Below are 20,680 nucleotides of genomic sequence, written 5' to 3'. Positions count from 1 at the left end.
ATGGGATAACTTCCTTATCAATTTTTTGATTTGGACAGACCCATTCTCATGAAATATTTCCACTAGATAGGGGCCCAACCATCTTCTCATTAATTTTCCTTTGAAGTACTTGAATCTCGAATTATATACAAGAGCCCAATCACCCTCTTGAAAATATCTTTCCCTGATGTGTTTGTCATGCCAAATATTCCTTTGTAGTTGGAATACTACAGTGTGTAGGAAAGTTTGCAATATGAATTCATCTAAACCATTGAGCTGTAGCAACCTCTATTGATATTTTCTAGTGAGGTCTAAGTCTAACTGAGCTACCATCCTTACAGTATTATATTCAAATTTAATGGACAACAGGGCCTTCTTTCCATAGACTAATTCAAATGGGGTAAATCCAGTGGTGGTCTTCCAAGTGGTATTGTAGGCCCAAGCGGTTTCTATAAGTCTACCTACCCAATTATTTCTACTAATGTTAAGAACCTTGGTCAAAATTTTCTCCAAGGCTTTGTTTATGATCTCCACTTGCCCATTTTCCTAAGGGTGATAGGCAGTGGATGTATTGTGCTTGATTTGGTGTTGTTTCATGATGTCTTCAATCAGATTCCAGGTGAATTGTGTCCCTTGATCAGTGACCAACTCCCTTTGCAAGCCAAACTTGTATAAGATGTTCTCCCTCAAAAATTCAGCCACATTCTGCTCAACTACTACCCTTATTGCCTTTTCTTCAGCCCATTTAGTCAGGCAATCAGTGCACACAATGATATACTTATTCTGTCTTGATGGGCGCTCAATGGGACGAGTGAAGTCCATGCCCTATTTATCAAATATATCTAGAGTCACTTGAGGTTGTCGGGGAATTTCATCCTTATGTGTGCGCTTTCCCATCCTTTGGAACTGATCACATTTGGTGGTGTACCTCCTTTTATCCTGATGGAGAATGGGCCAGTAGTAACCGACTTGTATAAGTTTGAAGGTTGTCCTCTTGGTAGAAAAGTTTCCTCCAGAAGGTCAATCATGGCATGGTAAAAGGATTTCAAAGACCTACTCTTCCCTCACACCTCTTCTCAAAATCCAATCTAGCCCCAACTTGAAAATATTTCCCCCAATCCAAGTGAATGGGGCACTCTTCCTAATAATCTTTCTCTTATCACTATAGGATAGGTTAGGAGGGAACCTTCCATCAACCAAGTAGTTTGCTATTATAAAAAAACCAAGGAGATAGCACCGAGAAGGAAAATATGTATTCATCTAGGAATTGATCATCTATCATCTCCTCATTCCCTGCAGGTAAGGCCAGTCTTGAAAAAAATATGCAACCACATTCTCTTTCCCTGGTTTTTCAACAATAGTTAAATCAAATTGTTGCAATAATAACAACCATCTAATTATCCTAGCATTAACATCAGGTTTATTCACTAAATACTTAATGGTTTCATTATCAGTGTGGACAAAAGTTTGATATCCAGTGATGTAGTGCCTAAACTTGTTCAAAGAGTGTACCACAACCAGGAGTTATTTTTCAGTGATGGTATAATTTAGCTCAGCCTTAGAAAGGTTCTTACTGATGAAATATATAACATAGGGTAATTTGTCTTCAATTTTTCCTATGGTTACTCCTATAACTTTATCTGATGCATCTGTGTGGATAAGGAAAGGAAATGCCCATTTGGGACCCCTAATGATGGGTGCAGTGGTAAAATTTTCCTTTAGTACTTCAAAGGCCTCTTGACATTTATTTTGCCAATAGAAGTTTGAATATTTAGCCAGTAGTCCAAACAAGGGTGAAGCCAATTTACTAAAGTACTTAATGAACCTTCTATAGTACCCATCCAATCTCAAGAAACTTATGGACTCTCTTTATTTTTTAGGGATAGGGACCCCTTTAATGATGGAAACTTTTTTGGGGTCAACCTGTATCCCTTCCTTAGATATGGAATGGCCTAGTATAGTCCCTGCATTCATAAAAAAGTCATATTTCTTGGGACTTAATGAAAGATTCATCTCAATGCATTTCTCTAAGACCTTACATAGATTAGAAAGAGATTCCTAGAAGTCACAACCAAAGGAGTGAAGCCATCCATGTATATCTCAACAGTGTCATGAACAAATTCAGCAAATATACTCAGAACTACCCTCTAGAAAGTAGCAGGGGCATTGTACAAACCGAATGGAACAACCCTATAGGCAAAGGCACCCCAAGTACATGTGAATGCGGTCTTGTCTTATTCCTCAAGGCTGATTTGTATTTGGTTTTACCCACTAAAACCTTCTAGGAAAGAAAATAATCTCTTCCCTACAAGGCCATCTGAGACTTGGTTAATGAAAGGAAAAGTGAATCGGTCCTTCTTTCTTTCCTTGTTAAGATTTCAGTAATCAACACAGATCCTCCACTTCCCATTTTTTTGTGGGTACTATGAACCCTGCATCCAGTAGTTTTTGTAATTCCTATTTGACAATGCCCTTAAGAGTTGGATTCATCCTTCTCTAGTGTTGGTGCACATGCTTTTTTCCCTCTTTGATGTAGATATGATGAGTAGAAACTGAGGGATGGACACCTTTCATTTCTTTATAATCCTAAACAAAAACATTCAGGTGTTTCCTTAACACATTGCATAATTGTTCTTCTTTCTCAACTGCGAGACAGGGGTTGATCTTTAGACTTTTGGATGATCTAATCTATACAACCATAACATGATATATATTAGGGTTAACAGAGAACATATCACTCCATGGGATTCTCTTGGATTCTTTCATCATTCATCCATTGTCAAGGTAGTGGGAGGTTGATTCTGTAAGATATGGTCAATAAGGTCATCTTCGTCAAGTTGTCTCCTTCCTACAACAATGTCTGGTGTACAAATTGGGTAGAGGGAGGTTTGATAAAACTGTTCCTCTTTATCATCCTCTAACCATAAGGGAAATTCATGCTCAATATAAGTTTGAGCAAGAGGGAATAACACAAAATGTTTTGATAGATGACCATTCATGATGATCATGTTCCAAGTCGTGCAATTAATATAGGTATCAATAGTGCCCAAGCAAGGTCTTCCTAGGATGAGAGGGTAACCATTACAATTGATTTTGGGCTGGACGAAAAAGAAATTAGTGGGGTACTCCCAACAGTTAATGAAGACCATTACATCCTCAATAACCCACCCTTGAGCTACTGTGGATCTATCTACAAGTTGCAGCATTGTAGTGGTCTTCCTGAAGGCCCCTTGGAGGTTGAGCTTAAGCATGGTGTCCTTTGTCACCACATTGATTGCAAACCCAAAGTCAATCAAGGTATTAGAGATCATAATGCTATCAATGTGCACATCCACTACTGGGCTACCAGGATCTAAGTACTTTGGAGAGATCACCCTCCCAAGAATTAGATCAGACAACTACCCAACAACATTGATAGTGGGGGTATCTCTCCTTCTTCTCCCAGGTATTTTAAAACACTCTTCCTTGATAATATTGTTGTAAATGGGGACATATTTGATGGCCTGGAGAAGGGGTATTTTGACACACAAGTTATTCAATTTTCCCAGAAGTTTAGCCTCTTCTAGGGTGTGTTGTTTAGGTTGGACCAACCTTTTAGGATAGGGAGGTGCATTGGCTTGAGGGGTACTATCTTCCTTTTTTTCTTTAAGTTTTTTAAGGTGGAGAAGGTGGGTGAGTATTTGGAAGTACCTTCCCAAACTGAAGGTTGATCTATTATATTTCCACAACATAATCAAGGTAAGATGTCTCCCCACTGTAAACCTATGGTGCTTGCTTATTGCTCAGGTTCAAATTGTGTTGGGAAAGAATTTGAGGTTTCTTAGGTGGGTTATGGTGAGGGAGTTGTGGTTGAGGTTCAATATGAGGCATTAAAGCATGAGGTTGGGTTTTTTGAGGCCTCCATCCTTATGAGGAGTTTCCCCATTGAGGAGATTGAGGTGGATATGGATGGAAATGAGGGTTAATATGCTGAGGAGGATATTGAGGAGTATAAGGCCAGGGAGAGGGTATTTACCATGATGGAAGAGAGGAAGGGTACCAAGGATGGAAATTTGAATTCTTATTTGGATTATAAGGAGGATATTGTGCACCTTGCATGCCTTGTTAATATGGTCAAGGGCCTTAGGGCCTCCTTTGGTTGATAAAACAAAGCTGCTTCGAACCACTTTTTACCCCATGCTATATAGCTTTTAGGCATGGAAAAGAGGGACATTTGTCTATTGCATGGCTTTCCTCAGACATGGCACATACTTCTATGATGTTCAGCGGGCACTCATTTCTAGGATGTCTCTTAGTGCATATAGGGAAAAAGATAGCTAGTTCCCTTTCTTCTTCCTCTTACTTCGTTTTTATCTACATAGTGTCCATATGTACGGAAAAGGTATGCAGCATTTCACTCTTGAAATCCTCCAACATATTTTGTATCTCATGTTTGAAATTTGACGCAGAGGAAGATGAATTGACCAGCCTTTAACTAGACTTACCCTTTTTCCTAACAACCCTTGAATGATTCTTGAATATTATCTTGATTTCATCATAAGGCAACTAGTAGATGTATCCTCCAAACAACATGTTGAGGGTCTCCTTTACATCTTCCCTGATCCCTCGAAGAAGTACTAGCTTGAGTGACTTGTTTGGCCTTGAAATTGTCATTCACTTCCATTACATTTTCACTTATATTTCAATATTTTCATGTTCACTCCACCTCTATTTCATTACATTTACCTCCATTTCATTGCATTTACCTTACCATTATCATTATTGGCTCACATTTATGTGTTTCCAAACTTTATTAGTTCTTAGCATTTTTAAATGAATTTATGGTTAAAAATTAGGAAATAATGTGCATATGATTATACCTAACAAGTGGGATGAGACTGTTGACATGTGTAGGTCGGAAAGAAGCTTCTAAAAGACCTTTATGTGGCCTACCAAAACCAAATTCGAATTTGAGTGGAGAAGATCATGGGATCATAAGGATCTGTGTCTGACTTCCTATTTGTATTGAAACTCTAAGAAGACATGTGTCTTATCATTTCCTATTTTGATTATAACTCTAGAGATATAGGGAGAGATTCATGGACTCTCATTAATGAGATATCTTCTCATATTTTTGTATAAATAGGGGAGTTTTCTCCTATCATGGGGGGGAAAAGCAGAAAAAGAAGAGAAAGAATTATAGAATGTTTAACAAAGCTTGAGATGGAATGGGATGTAAAGTGAAGTGCTATTGATGTAATGAGATTAGGAGTGTAGATTTCCATTGTGTAAAGTTGTGAGTTTATCAATAAAGAAGGTTCTCTTCTATTATTGAATCTTAGAATGTGAGTTTGTGAGTTGGAATGCTATTGGACAATGGAAGGGCCCCCATCAACCACGTGCATCCCTTTGTAAATTTGTAAGATTAATTAGTTTGTTTTACTTTGATTCATGCAAATAGTTTAGCTTTACATTGTAAATGTTATTTTATTTTTCAAATGTAGATTTACCTCACTATGTAATTTTATGTTTACTAAGAGCATCTCAAGAAAGTAGTGTTTTATCTATTTTCTAAAATTTGATTGCTTGAAGCATTAGAGCATACAATGACTGAGTTTTCTTTCACATGTCTTTACAATTCTTTCTTAGATTCAACTTTACATTCACTGTTTAACCCTATGTTTTCCAAAGAGCTTCTCAAGAAGGTATCATTCAAATATTTTCCAATATTGGTTGCTTGAGGCATTAAGAATAAACAGTGATTTAGTTTCTTTCCTTATGATTTTTTCATGATTTTTATATTAAGCTTTCATCTATTGTGTAATCTCATGATCAGCAAGTCCAAGATGGTAGTTCTTCCAATTTGGGTTGCCTAAGAGGCATTGGATCACATAGTAGCTGCAAGTTTTCCTTTCCATGCTTTTATTATGCTTTCTTATATCACATCTAATGTATACTCAATTGCTTAAGTCATTTCAAGAAGATGATTTCGACATCTTCCTATATTGAATGTTCACAATAGTATTTGAGCTTGCAGTAGATCATAGTTGTCTTTATATTGCTTGCTTTCAGTTCATGGAATAGGATTAGTTTTATTTTTTATCAAGAGTTTTCATGGATAGGATAGGAATTGATTTCATTTTCATCTTATCAATGAATACAATTGTATCTAGAATAATTCTCTACCTTTCATAGACACAGTGCCGGCCTAGATTAGACTAACCATTCAAGTTTTTGATTTGATTTTATGCAAATTAAATTAGTTGAAGTACATTTCCTTTTCTTCCTTCTTAGAAATTAATTTTTATATTAAACATCCATTAGACTTAGTTGATCATTGACACTTAACATCCACTAAAATCGTTAGGCATTAAAGTTAAAACCCTCAAAACAATACAAAAGCATACTCAACGAAGTAAGAAACAAGGTTAACTAAGCACATATTGTGCACCACACGTCATCAGTGTACTAACCCTGGTCGATCATTTATGTTAGCAATTTAAGACATTAAGTTAAATGAACATGACTCAGGGTCAAGGATATAGTTAGCCCTCCTATAATTGAGTTGGAATCTTTCCTCATATTCCTCTAAAGATTCATCTAGTCCTAGGGTCATCCTAAATATTTCTTCCTTTGTTTCTTTGTACGTATAACAATCCTTGTACTTCTCGATAAAGGCTTCTTGCATTTAGGAGAAGGTATTGATGTTTCCTCCACGTAAACCCATAAACTAGTGCAAGGATGCATCTTTGAGGGTGGATGGAAACAACTTCAACTTCTGTTCATCAGAAGTATAGTCATAAGTCCTACAAACAATAAAAAATTCAAACATGAAGGTGTCTGGGTCCTCAGAGGTTAGGCCTTCGAAGTGTGGAAGGGAATCAGGGCTTATATTCTTCATTATGGCCTCCCCATTGGTTTCTTAGATAGGAAAGAGCTCATTTTGTCTTTTTTTAGCCATGGTTTAGGTAGGCGAGCTAGGCTCTTCTTTAACTATTGGTTCCTCAAAAATTTTAGGTTCCTCACCTAGAGGGTTTTCTAACTCCCCTGTAGTTAGAGAGGGAAGTTTATAGTCACCAAAGAAGAATGATGCTTGACTGCTTGAAGGGTGGGGGCTTTTGGTAGGAATTTCCCTTCACTATTCTTTCTCCTATGAGGCATGAAATAAGTAGCCTTATTTTCTTTTGAATTTTTCTCTTTTTTTGAGTTATCAAATCAATAGTACTAGTGCAAAACAAAAAGAAGAAACAAGCAAATTTTAAGTAGAAACAACACCTACTTGGACACCTCCTGGACAATGGTGCCAAAACGTGATGAGCCTTGGTATTGCATTAAGGATGTTGCAACTACCAAGACCCTCAACTAGAACTATCAACTCGGGGTTCATACAAACATAGAGGTGACAATGTTATATGCACAGTAGGTCAAGTTCTACTCATGTCACCCTCAGTCATTGAACTAGACCAAGGTATGTAGAGACCATTCCTTGAGATAACTACAAAGAGAATTTATGTGAAAAGACAAAAAACCTACTCTAATTGCAAGGAAATTAACATTATCCTAGTTGCAGAAATGAAAGTGTCATTCATTAGATGTGGAGACTAATTGTAACTGCAGGAAGGAAAGAGACTACACTAGTTGTAGAAATGAACCATGCTACTCTACTTGCAAACCAATCAAATCAATACTATACTTGCATAATGTAAATCATTAATCTAACTACAAATTGCTTTGAAAGAGAAAATTTAGTCTACAACACATAACTAGGAAATCCAAGAGTGTAACTGAGTCTAACCTATTTGCATTGAATATTTCCCTTCATTTCACTGAGTGTAAGATGGTTCTAGATTGAGCAACATGGTCTTTACTCATTGCATAAGAGAATACTCATTGTGATTCAAATGTGAAAATATGCTTCCTAACTCTATTTGTTGTCTTGTTCTTGCAGTGGAGGAAGGAGGGGTCTAAAGTGGTCCTTGGGTCTCCCCAATCATGGATTCAAGGCTTGGAGGTCATTATTCAATCTCAAAATGAAAAATCCAAGATCTTAGAGAAAATCTAGCTTAGTTTAGGCCATGCTACAGGACTGCTACACAATGCTACAAGATACCCTGTTTTGTTATAGGATTGGGTCCAAGAAGGTTTTTAGTGTAAGGAAGGTCTTTTGAAGGTGGTGGAAGGTGGATGAAGGATGTGTGAGGCCATTTGCTGAGATTAGCATCCCTTAGAGGCCCATCTTGTACAAAACTCTATGCTCAAATTGTCCTTCATTAGCTCTAAAAAGATGATCTTGGTGGCAAAATTTGAGAGCAGCATGGGGTGTCTAGGAGGAGGATAGTAATGACAAAGTGGATGTGGATGAATGTGCCAAACTTTGCAAGCCACTGGCAGCCCCTTTAGACTAACAATCAAGAGCATACATCTAATGATCAAATTGGAGCAAAACAAATTATAATGGAAAGGATGAGTTTAATTTTATTTCATCAAGAACTCTTCTATACTACAACATGCATCTAATCTATTTGTGAATACATGATATTAACTTCTAAGTTGCAGAACCCAAGCATGCATGAGAATTACAATCCAAGCCTAGAAAATTCCACAAAAACACAATCACATATTTTTGGTTTTCTATTGTAGACTCTTCAACCACACTTCCCACGAGAGGTGGTGATTAGACTTGCAACCACAATTTTTGCAATAAAGCTTCTACCTAAACAAGGAAAGAAATACAACAACTTGAACAAGAACAAAGGAAAAATACATGAGAGGGACTAAAGCCTTTGTGTTGGGCCCTAACCCAAGTGTTTCAACCCTCCTAAGCTACCTCAAATGTGAATCAACAATGGACCTTTCATTAACAGAAAATGGTTTTCAAATACATAATCTCAGAATAGAAATAACAATATCAAGTACTTGACCTTCAAGAGCCCTTCCTAGCTCTTAAATTTCAAATCCTAAGGAGTCCTTACACCTATTTATTTATATAAAAAGTGACCTAGGGGTAGCTCCCTTGAGAGTAGGATTGATTCCCTCCAAAATCTCAAAATTAGTGGATCCAGTTCCCTTAGATATTCACATACACTTGAGTTACTTGGTTGCAAATGGATCTTGAGTTCTAAATGAGTGGAGATGAGTGATTCTAGGGATTACTTCAAGTGAAACGAGAGTAAATTCATGGGACAAGTCTCCTACATACCCTCTAGTAGCCTCCAACATGCCTTTGCATAATAAATGTAGCAACAAATTCTCTCTTACATGCACATAAACCACATTAGGCCATGAAGTATGAATAGCACCCTTTAATCTTCCTACTAAGCAAGTTATAGCTAAAAATGTAAATTAATGTGGAGAAAAGAAAGAACTTATGAGATTGAGGATAGAAATATGGGCCTCAAAAGATACCCATATATGGGACCCATCAATTGTGAAGGACACATGTTAAACATTTATACTATAAATTATGGATCAACTAGTAACAATGTGGAAAATTTTAGCCCGCAAGGGTTTGGTCTCGTGGTCAGCGAATGGTTTGCTAATTCATTCGTGCCGCTGTGTAGGTCATGGGTTCAAGTCTCGTCTTACCCTGAGGGGATGTTCCTTGCGGGCTGGGCGGTTCCTCCTAGTTGTTATAGTGGCAGCCGGTGGGATTCGACCTCGTGTAACGCGAGTACGATACCACCGCCGTTGCCGATTCAGCTAGATATAAAAAAAAAAAACAATGTGGAAAAATTTCTTACTCTTGAGATGGATTTGAGTCTGGCTAGAAATGAAGGTTACTCAAAACTACATGTAGATGGTGACTCTTAGCTAGCTATAACAATAATTAGGCGAATAATAAATGGGTCTCCAATACAAATATTTATTAGGAGTTTGCTACTAGAGAACCTCATCTCATGCATTCAATGCTTGATCCAATCCATCCCTCCCATCATTTCCAAACACTCTCAATGTTCTGGTAATAAGGTATCTAAATTTTTGGCTAATGTGAGATGCCAAGCCCAGAACATCTACTTGGAAATGGCATGATTTCATGTTGCATGGTCTAATTGGAAATAGTAATTCAAAAGCATCCTCTACCACAATAATCTTCAATCGAGGTGTTCGAACTCGAGTCAATGGAGGTGGGTGTGGAGCTCTACACCTCACCTTCCATTACATTTGAGAGGACGAGTGGCACGGCCATCCCATCCCATGCATGCAAACATATATTCATTCCCTTCACAATCACATGACAACCCATTCTCCATCTGAGCAATCTTGGATGGGTGATCTTGACTTTATGTTTATCTAGTGTGCCAGTGACATCCCTTCGTTGTAGGTTGGACAATTCATAGATAATGCATGCTTTGTGGGGCTCAACTCCAATTACTGTCACAACTTAGTGTTGTGAAACAAGCTTTCTAGTTCAGATCTAGTTTATTGGACGACATATTCTGATGAAAATGATTTTGGGGGTTTATCGTTTTCAATTTTTTTTTACTAGTTCAATCTTGGGACCTATGGGTTATGAGCCCACAAACTCATCTCATCCTAGCTTCCACTGCAAAAGTTGAACAATCCTGTGGTCTACATGTAACATTAATTCATCAAACAAAGTCAAAGGGTCTATGCATCAAGCCATCAATGCATTAAATCACCATGCACATTAACATAATTACATAAACTAGGCATTAAAATTAATTTAATTTCTATGCTATTACATAGTGCCTCAGTGGGTCTAATATTCATCCAATTGACCGCCTATTTTCAATGCCCAAAAGCTATAATTTATAAAGGAAATTACAATAATATGGATCACTTCAAGATCTATGATCTCCATAAAGCTCTCAACATGATCCCCTCCACAAATCTCTCAAAATGTTTCTTTTTTCATAAAGCTTTGAACATAATCCCTAAGATCCCTCATGGATCTATTTTTTAAATATTTTTAACAAATCCTTTTCCTTCTCACGTTCTTTTCTCATTTTTCACCTTCTAGAAGTAGTTCTTGCTCATTTTTCATAGGATGGGTCGATGCTTCTGATTCATATTCCTATGGAAATGGATCTATGTGAACAATAATTCAAGGAGGTTCGAACCCTAAGGATGTTGATATCCAATGCATGCATTGGGTGCCAAGAATTTGTGAGGGGAGAAGGACAACTATAACAAGGGAGGTGACCTTTGGGATGTGGTGGAAGTTATGGTGGAAATTCAAGCAGGGATGGGTGGCAAAAAGAAACAATGTAGCCTCATTGTGACGTAGATTCAAGCTCGCTGGGATGACCATTTTTGGTTACTTTATTCTATGTCTAATCTCTCTAGTTTCATTAACTATTTCAATTGTTTAGCTTTTGTTTTGTGGCTGCAAACATATAGTTTTCAGAGTACAACAATTGTCTACAATGGTTTTGGTATTCTTGATTCATGTGATTGTTAAAACATGCCCATAGCCCTTTCCTCTCTTTCTGTCTATTGCTCAATATCATAAAAAATGCTCTAGACTCCCTTGATAGCTCAAGTTTTCTTGGTTATTAATTGTACTTTGTTCTCTGTTTTACAGTCTCATCAATTTCCTTATTCTATGGGTGGGTATCCTCACTTTGGTTTTTAGTAACCCGACACAACATGCGCCAATAGAGGTTGCATTGTCTCCAGGGGCCTGGTGACAAGGGCCCTTAAGGTTTGTTGCAAGCCCAACCCCGAGCACAAAATGCAGTAGTCATTTTTCACTCCTTCGGAAATCCAAGAGGAAATTCATCAACTTGATCCTTGACCACTAATGACCTCCAAGCATACTCAGATTTCAAAATTTAAGTTGAAGTGGCCAATTGAGTTCCTAACCCTGGACATACCAGGAGAAGATGCAGCAAATATCTGAACTCCATTACTGCCCATTGGAAAATGAAAACACTCTTGGGCAGAGTCTCAAAGGATAAACATGAAGATCCAATGGCATTGTCTCTTTCCTTAATGAAATTCAACAAGTTCAATGCCATCAATATTCTTGCCTTGCTAGTTTTGATGCTTGGCTAGCTCACATAGAAAGCCATCTCAAATGTGGCCTGAAATATCCATGTCTAGGCACCCAGTTGATTTCTTTTATTTTTAGTAGTTCAGTTTATTTCAGTTGTCATGAACTTAGTGATTATAGTTGCTTTCATTTTGATAGACCTACCCTATTGTCTATCATCAACAATATTGGTTTCCCTTATAATAGACTATCAATAGACTCAACTCAAATAGTAATATTTGATTTTGTATAAAATCATTTTGAGGCAATATAATTTGAAATTAAAAAAAAAACCAAACAAATAAACCATATTTAATACAATGTTGATGTATAATTCTATATTTTTTTATTTAAACTGAAAAATTATATAACTATTAAATTTTTATTTAAAATATGTTTTTCCCAGTATATTGCTAATTTATTTCATATATATTTTTAATAACATTTATAAATATTATTATTAAAAAAATTCTATAAATATAAATTATATTTACTATTACATACTTCTTATTTAAGTTGTTAATTCTTAATCTTTTATTATATTTTCAATTATTAAATTCCCCTTTAATTTAATAATCCTAAGTTCAAAGGAAATAAATTGTCAAACCATGAAATGTTAAGAATCGATAAAATAGCACGGATCGATAACCTTCGGAGAAAAATTATCATTATACTTAAACTTTCAGAGATGGATTGATAAAATGTTTGCAGATCGAAAATCGATAGCAACTAATGATCCCCGGCATGGATTGATAAGATGTTTGCAGAGATTTTGGTCATAATATTTAACAAGTATTTAATAAGCAATAAATTGTTTTGAATTATGGAAATTTTTAAAAATGGAAATTTATCTAAATTTCAGAAATTTTGTTCAATCTTATTAGTCTATAATATGAAATTGTTTAGTATAATTTTGTAAATATATTCAAATTTACAATAATTTGATATAGTCTCTATATAAAATTTTGGTTATTTTTAGGGTAAAATAATTTCATACTATAAAATTTTAGCTAATCATTTTTTGTTCAATCTTATTAGTCCATAATATGAAATTTGTAAAATGTTTAGTATAATTTTGTAAATATATTCAAATTTACAATAATTTGATATAGTCTCTATATAAAATTTTGGTTATTTTTAGGGTAAAATAATTTCATACTATAAAATTTTAGCTAATCATTTTTAGAAAAAATAAAAATTAGTGACTTTTTTAGAAAAATATAAAAAATTACCCACTTCCAAATATTATCCCCTAAAATTTTCCCTATTTTACATTCAATAAAAAAATATATTAGCTCATATAAATTATTTTCAAATCAAAGAGAATCATTTTCCACTTCTCCAAAAACTGTATAGTTATACGATCGAGGTTGTTATAGTTTTCCTAGGCTGATTTTTGCGGGCTTCCATGCTTATTTTGGATTTGGTTCTTCTTTTCTATCTGTTTGACTCTGGATTCCTTCTGAGCTTATTTGAATGACAGCCATTTGATCTTTTCAATCTTATTAACATCAAATCAGTTATACAAATCTTATTAACATATGAACATTGAGCATATAAACATTGGAAATAGGAAATATATAAGATTTATAAATATGGAAAAGCTTTAAATGAAAAAAAAATATATAAACATTTTACAAACAAAAATGTATAAAACTCACTTACAGTGCAATCTTATATTGTACAATCTCATTGTTTATTCATCTTATATTTGTTACATTTGTGAATAATAATCCTTCTCTCATAGAACAATTTATGAAAACATACCATATGACCTCCTGCAATTTTATTACCGTTGATAAACTTGTCTAATTAAAATTCATACAACAAATTCTGAAAACAGACCTTACGATTTGCCTATGATCTTATTACACTTGAGAAACTATCTTATTACAGTTGAGAAAATTCCATCTTTGATAAGATGAGAGAAAACGTAAGCGTTGTCATTCTGATCAGTAATCCAGGGTATGATGTGTAATGACTTTCACTAACATTTTTGTTATAATTCTAATGAAACCATTCAATTTAATGATAATTCATTAGAATTCATAGAACAATTTCTTAAAACTGTTCATATGATCTTTCTGCAACTTTATTGCAACTGTCAAACTTCCATCATTGACAGGATTAGACAAAATGCAGATTGAGTTTTCAAAAGCAATGATGGCAGGACCCATATATATTGGCTTTCCCCAACCAAAATCTGCATCGTGAATAGGCAATCGAGCCCAACTTGTGATGCAAAGATGAGGAGACCTGAATGTATGAGATCCTCGAACTAAAGCCTCCAAATCATGGTGTGACTCCAAATAGTCTAAAGCTGAGCGTAAGTATTCATCATCCATCCCAACCAAACCTTCATGGATGATACTTGCAGCATAATATATGGGTTTTGAGGTCAGTTTCCCCACCAGAGCCATAGGCGAAGCAATAAAAATAGCATTTCCAAAATAATTAGGGGGAAGAGGTGGCAGGAGCCGACTACGACTATCAATAGGAGCATACATTTTGCTTTCTTGATTTTCGCTGAAATTTCCAGCTTTACAAACACATCTCCAAATGTGACCTGCCAGCATTTCATAACTACTGTATTTTACCTGATTGCCACTCTCTGTGGCCTTGGCTTTAAGGCTATCTAGTTGGTCTTTTGTAATTTTAAAGATGCCAATTCTGTTCTGGCTATCATTTGTTATCCCATTTTTATCATTGAATGGTGAAGGTTGTTCATATTCTATATGATGGAATTTTGGATTTGGAGTACTGTTAACTTGCAAAATACTTCTGTCAAGATAAGGCTGACTAATCTTAGCTCCACGAGCTACAGCAGCCCAACTATTCATAAAATGTAAACCTGCACATCCATCGCCCACAATGTGATTTATTCTCACACCTAACGATACTCCTCCACATTTGAAAAATGTTACCTGCATATTAATAAATTGCACATAACATTAAATTCTATACATATTCCCAGGCCAAAAAATTCAATCTTACGCACTCTTATTTATAAATGGTTAACATCAGTGTACAAATAAATTATAAATAACATCGCGAATATGTATACATACTTCGAGACAAAAATAAAAAAATTGTTATGGGCAGAGAATCAATTATACATAACATGGCGAATATGTATAAAAAATAAAAAATTGTTATGTGCAGAGAATGAATCTAAAAAGACAAACAATCTAATATATCATTGTTATTTATAAATTTTCATGAACGTTATACATATAATTTTTTCAGAGCATACTTTAAATGCAAGGAATTTTTAAATGAAGAAAAATTATGGGGTTTTTTTATTTTAAGTTTATATTATTATTTATAATTTATTTTTTTTTTTGGGTGATTTTTGAAAGATAAAAAGAGTGTCAATTTTAATGGGGATTATAAATTTTGAAACTAAACATAAAATTATATATAATATTATATATGAAATATAAACATAAAATTATATATAATATTATATATGAAATATAATTTAATTTGATTTCAAAATTATTATCATAATATTTTTCGGAAGAAATCAATAAGATAGCTTTCATTGATGTGTTTCTAATGAGCAAGTGTGGTTCATCTTCAGAGCAAGATGAGGAGATTGATTTAGGGATTTAGATAAATAGGTGTAGAAAGCATAATAGCTACTTTGACAGAGGGTAGGAAATAGAAAAAGTTAATGACCAAAAAAAAGGAAAGAAATAAAACTGTTATTATTATTATTTTTTTTTGGATAAATTAATGATGTAAAAAGTTATAATTTAGAAAAAAATAATAACCCTTTATAACTAAATTAATTAATATGTATTAAAAAATAATTTTAAGAATCATAAATTGGATACTATCAATAAATGATATTTTAACAGGAATTAATATTTTAATCTTATTCATATAATTATTAATTAATATTCGATAGTCAAACTTATAAAACTATATAATATAATCATATTGAATAAGGAAAAAATAGTAAGGGATTTTACTACAAGGTTAAGGGAAACTAATTAAGGAGAATAAATTACTGTATAAAAAAGAGGTTAAAAATAATAATATATATATATAATTTTAATAAATAAAAATGATAAACACCTTATATAACTTATTAGTGAATATAATATTATATTAAATAACCTCATTAATGAATAAAAAATAAAAAAAATATTAAAGATTATTCAAAAAAATCTATAAGAAAATTTTCTAGGAAGAAAGTCCAGGAATCCAGTTTCCTGATACTCCAACCATCGTTTCTATTTAAATTAACAAGTCTCTTTTTGATTTCTAAGGCCTCCCTGAATTTACGATGATGAAAATGGTCAATCCTCGCAAAAACCTTAGCTTCTTCGATGTAGAATGTGATGATTTGTTTTTTTTGCATGCTCTGCCAAAGCAGAGGAGCGAACTCTTGGGTGCCTAAGGTCAGTAGCATGTTCAGAAATATTTTGATTAATGGATCAACTAGTCTCACCAATATAAGGAGTTCCACAAGAGCAGGGAATAATGTAAACACCCTTTCCATCCCTGGGAGGAGCGAGCTCTTGGGTGCCTAAGGTCAGTAGCATGTTCAGAAATATTTTGATTAATGGATCAACCAGTCTCACCAATATAAGGAGTTCCACAAGAGCAGGGAATAATGTAAACACCCTTTTCATCCCTGGGATTAATCCAGTCTTTAACAGAATGAAGAGAACTCCGAATAGTGTTAAGGGGTCTAAAGGAAGAATGAAGCGATTCTATGTGTGGTCCCTTGGATAAAAGGCATAGGAACACCAGAAGACTAATCCTTGGGATCAATTTTATTCTTAGAATCTTTTTATGCATTTTGAAAAGCCTTAAAATCTTGAGACCTACTATTATTATTAAAATAGTGACTTTTCTAATCTCTCTATTATTCATCACTTAAGATAATTTTGAAACACTTTTTGAACATTAAAAAAATAAAAATCTTAAGTTATTATTATTTTTTAAAATTTCATAAGTAAAACGGTTAATAGAAGTTTATTTCCGTAATCATGATCACAATTTAAAAAAAAAAAACAAATTAAACTATATCATATTATGCATTAAGTATCACTAATTTATAATTAAATAAAATCAAACTCATTTCTAAATAAATATTTTTTTTATAAAACTATTAAATACAATTAATATAGAAATTCTGGAATTAACATAAACCTATGGGATGCTATATAGCTCAAGCTTTTTACTTATGAAATCTGTACAACTCACCCCTCTCCACCCTGTACAATCACATCGATAGAAACATTATGACAGTAACCTGAGAACCCGTCCATACTTACAATCCTAACCTATCAAATAAATTGGATTGAAATACTAATTAGTAGAAAAAAATATTAGTTTACCTGAACAAGGAGCAGCGGGTAGGTATGAATGTTTTCTGAGGTACAATCAAGCTGGGGAAGAAGCTGACAGAGCTCCAGACTGGGTGCAAAATCACCAAAATCGTCAATGGTAGAATCTGTTACAGCCTCAATAAGCTCACCTCCCTCTCCGTTACAGATAATTTGCAGACGCCCATGCGCATCTTTTCCAAGTCTTCCTGCAATCGGATAGAAGGGCACCAGAACTTTGCTCAGAGCTTCTTTAAGAATATCCATTGAAAAAAACTGAGGTGTAGCAGTGCCAGTGGACCTGTAGATATATACAGTACTAGCATGCGTTCTCCCCACTACCAGATCCAGATTTGACAGCCAAACATTCCCCCGTGGGGTCGGTGCAGCGGGCAGCACCGTTTCACAGCTCTTCACGGTTATGTTAACCATTTTTGCAGGATCCAACCTTTGCTATGAGGAAACAAGCAGCAGGAAAATGAAGGTATGGACTGATTCCTATATTGAAGAAGCTCCATATTTATAGAGCTCGGGGTGAAGATTAAGTCTGGTCGTCTGGTTGACGATGAATTTTAAATTTTTCCGTGCACGCAAAGAGAGGCCATTAAATAATATAATAAGCGGGTTGCTATCGCTGGGAACGCTCTTTCATGATTTCGGCATGATCCGGGTGTCGTCAATTAGTTATTAATTGTTAATGAATCAAAACGTCCCCACGCCCATTACGTGGCCACCACTAGCATGAAAATACGCGTTCATGACTAAGTCTTCTCCATTATAAATAGTTTAAAAAATTGAGTAATAACTAACTTGTTTTATATCTAAACTAATTAATAATAATGTATTTAAATTTTTGAGATAAATTTCATGTGATAATCATATTAGAATTTATTTGTTGATGTATTTCGAATCAATAAGTGTGGTTCATTTTCAAGACAAGATGAATCATACTTGTTGGTTACAAATGAATTCTGATGTGATTATTGCTAAGAATTTATCTCAAAAATTTTGATATAGATAAGAGAAGCCTCAATTCAATAATACCTATTTAATTAATTATAATTATGTGTTTTGATAGGTATTTGTTTTTAAATAAAGCTTTCAAAATAATAATTTAATTAAAAAGTGAAGTTTTCAAAATAATAATTAAATTAAATTAATTGAGCTTAGAGGTTTATTCTACAACTTAATATGAGAAAATGTATATGTCACTGCATCCATCCATTTCACTTTTAAAATAAGATTAAAAATTATGTTCTAAACTGAAAAATAATGTTTTTATGATAAAAGAAAAATGAATAAATGTGTGAGTAAGACTTTTAAATTTTATACTTTTCAAAAACATTTAAATAAACTATTTGAAGATTTATGTTAACTAATTTATGTCCATACGAAATTCATATATATTTATATATAGAATTTTTTTATTAAAATAAAATATTTTAATGTCAATTACGTGTATATATATATATAGACACACACGTAACTGACATATATATATATATATATACACACACGTAAATGACATTAAAATATTTATCATTCAAAAATATACATAGATATACACATGTAATTGACATATATACATATATATATATATATATATATATCAATTACGTGTGTATTTATATGTCATTTCTTTAGGAGTATGAAGAGTTGGAGGACTTTGTACCATCCATTCCAGTGTGGTTGGATTATATTATATTTTGAATGTTAAATAGAATATATATATATAGGACCAAATAAATGTTATATAATGGAAAATTAAGTTCTATGGTTAAAACATTTATTTGGTCCTCTATATATTCTATTTAGCATTCAAAAATATACTTTAAATAATAAAAAATAACACATTATATTTTTTGTTCTAAAGAAGTTTGCACGTGAAAAAAATTGATTCCTAAGGGTTCATGTTAGATCAGTACTTAAATGGATCTATGCTCGTTATGCTGGTTAATTAAAAAATGGTATATGGATATGTGTTATATGAAATGAGTTATGACTTTTTGGGACATGTGGTATTAAGAAGTCATGGTATTGTTACAAAGTTTATTGAGAGACTTAAAATTTAGATAGCATAGTGAAGGAAAATCTCTATGGTGAATAATCTTGTGCCATGTTTTTTTAAATAGGAGAATACTTCTCTCCATTAATAAGTATTGGATATTTCACTTCATCCATAAATTTTTCTCTCTCCTTTCTTTTTTTTTTCTTCCTTTTCTCTTTTTTCTTCTTTTTATTAGGTTTAGCTACAATAGTTGTTCCAGATCCACAAATCATTCCTACCAATGGTCAAAATTTTGTTGAATATATTCTTGAATTCTCAAGTTGGGGAGGAACAATATGGTCCCTGGGTTCCATTTATTGGAACTATGTTTCTATATATAGACACAAAGCATATGATATATATATATATATATATATATATATATATATATATATTTAAAAAAAACATGGTACAAGATTATTAAGCATAGAAATTTTTTGTGTCTATTCTATGAACATTTTTAATTTTTAAATATATAATTTTTACAATACTATGGGTCAACACCATAATTTCTCAAAAACTCATTTCATATAACACATATTCATATGTTTTTATTAATTAATCAATTTAATTAAATTATTATTTCGAAAATTTTATTAAAAAATAATAATAAAATTAATATATATATATATATTATAATTATAATTTAAAATAAAATTATAATTATATTTTTTTAATTTTATTTTAACAATGTGATACATATTATTAAATAAATATTTACCTAAATGATAATGTTTAAAATATTTATTGATCAATCTAAAGTATTAATATGTTAAAAGTTAATGTGTTGGTGGTTAAAATATATCAATGAGTTTCTTCATCAATGACTAGAATTACAATTTTAGTGAATTAGTAGTTAAAGGGTGTCTTGGTTAGTAAGGTAACGACGAGGAAATTGCAATGAGTTAGAGAATTAATAGTTAAAGGGTGTACTCGTTAGGAAGGTAATGGTGTGGAGTTGATCTGCCCCAATTTTTTTTTTTGGGATGAATGGTTGAAGCGGTTATAACATAGGTATTGGGGTTTACGGTAATAGATTGAGTAATGGATTATTCTATCATGTTAATTTATATATTTAAAAAAAAAAAAATAAATTAATGATTTAATGTTAAATAAAAGGAATTGAGTAGGAAATTTGTGAGTTAAGAGTTATAAATATAGATATTTATAAAATATAAATTTACTTATATATAATTTAATAATAGAAATAATGAATAACTAAGAAATTGATAATGAATGATTAAATTATAATATTAATTTTTTTAATAAAATTATAACAATAATATTTATTTTGGATTATAAAATTATTAATTTAGATTTATTTTTTTAGATTTATTA

At 33.0% G+C, this 20,680-nt stretch overlaps 1 protein-coding gene across 1 annotated transcript; it reads right to left on the bottom strand.

Moving 5' to 3' along the window:
• Window positions 1–13,894: 13,894 nt before the first annotated feature.
• On the bottom strand, window positions 13,895–17,774 carry LOC149253405 (shikimate O-hydroxycinnamoyltransferase-like). The gene is made up of 2 exons (XM_089456828.1): window positions 17,308–17,774; window positions 13,895–14,877 (listed from the first exon to the last, which is right to left on the bottom strand). The coding sequence occupies exons 1-2, from the start codon at window positions 17,725–17,727 to the stop codon at window positions 13,993–13,995; spliced, it is 1,305 nt and encodes a 434-aa protein (XP_089312954.1). The 5' UTR covers window positions 17,728–17,774; the 3' UTR covers window positions 13,895–13,992.
• Window positions 17,775–20,680: the final 2,906 nt, after the last annotated feature.

Source organism: Pinus tabuliformis, chromosome 7 (assembly GCF_031772625.1).
Source record: "Pinus tabuliformis cultivar Carrire ecotype Pingquan chromosome 7, CPIR1, whole genome shotgun sequence".
Lineage (NCBI taxonomy): Eukaryota > Viridiplantae > Streptophyta > Pinopsida > Pinales > Pinaceae > Pinus > Pinus tabuliformis.
The sequence above is the reverse complement of the archived record's forward strand: the minus strand, read 5'-3'. Positions and strand labels throughout refer to the sequence as shown.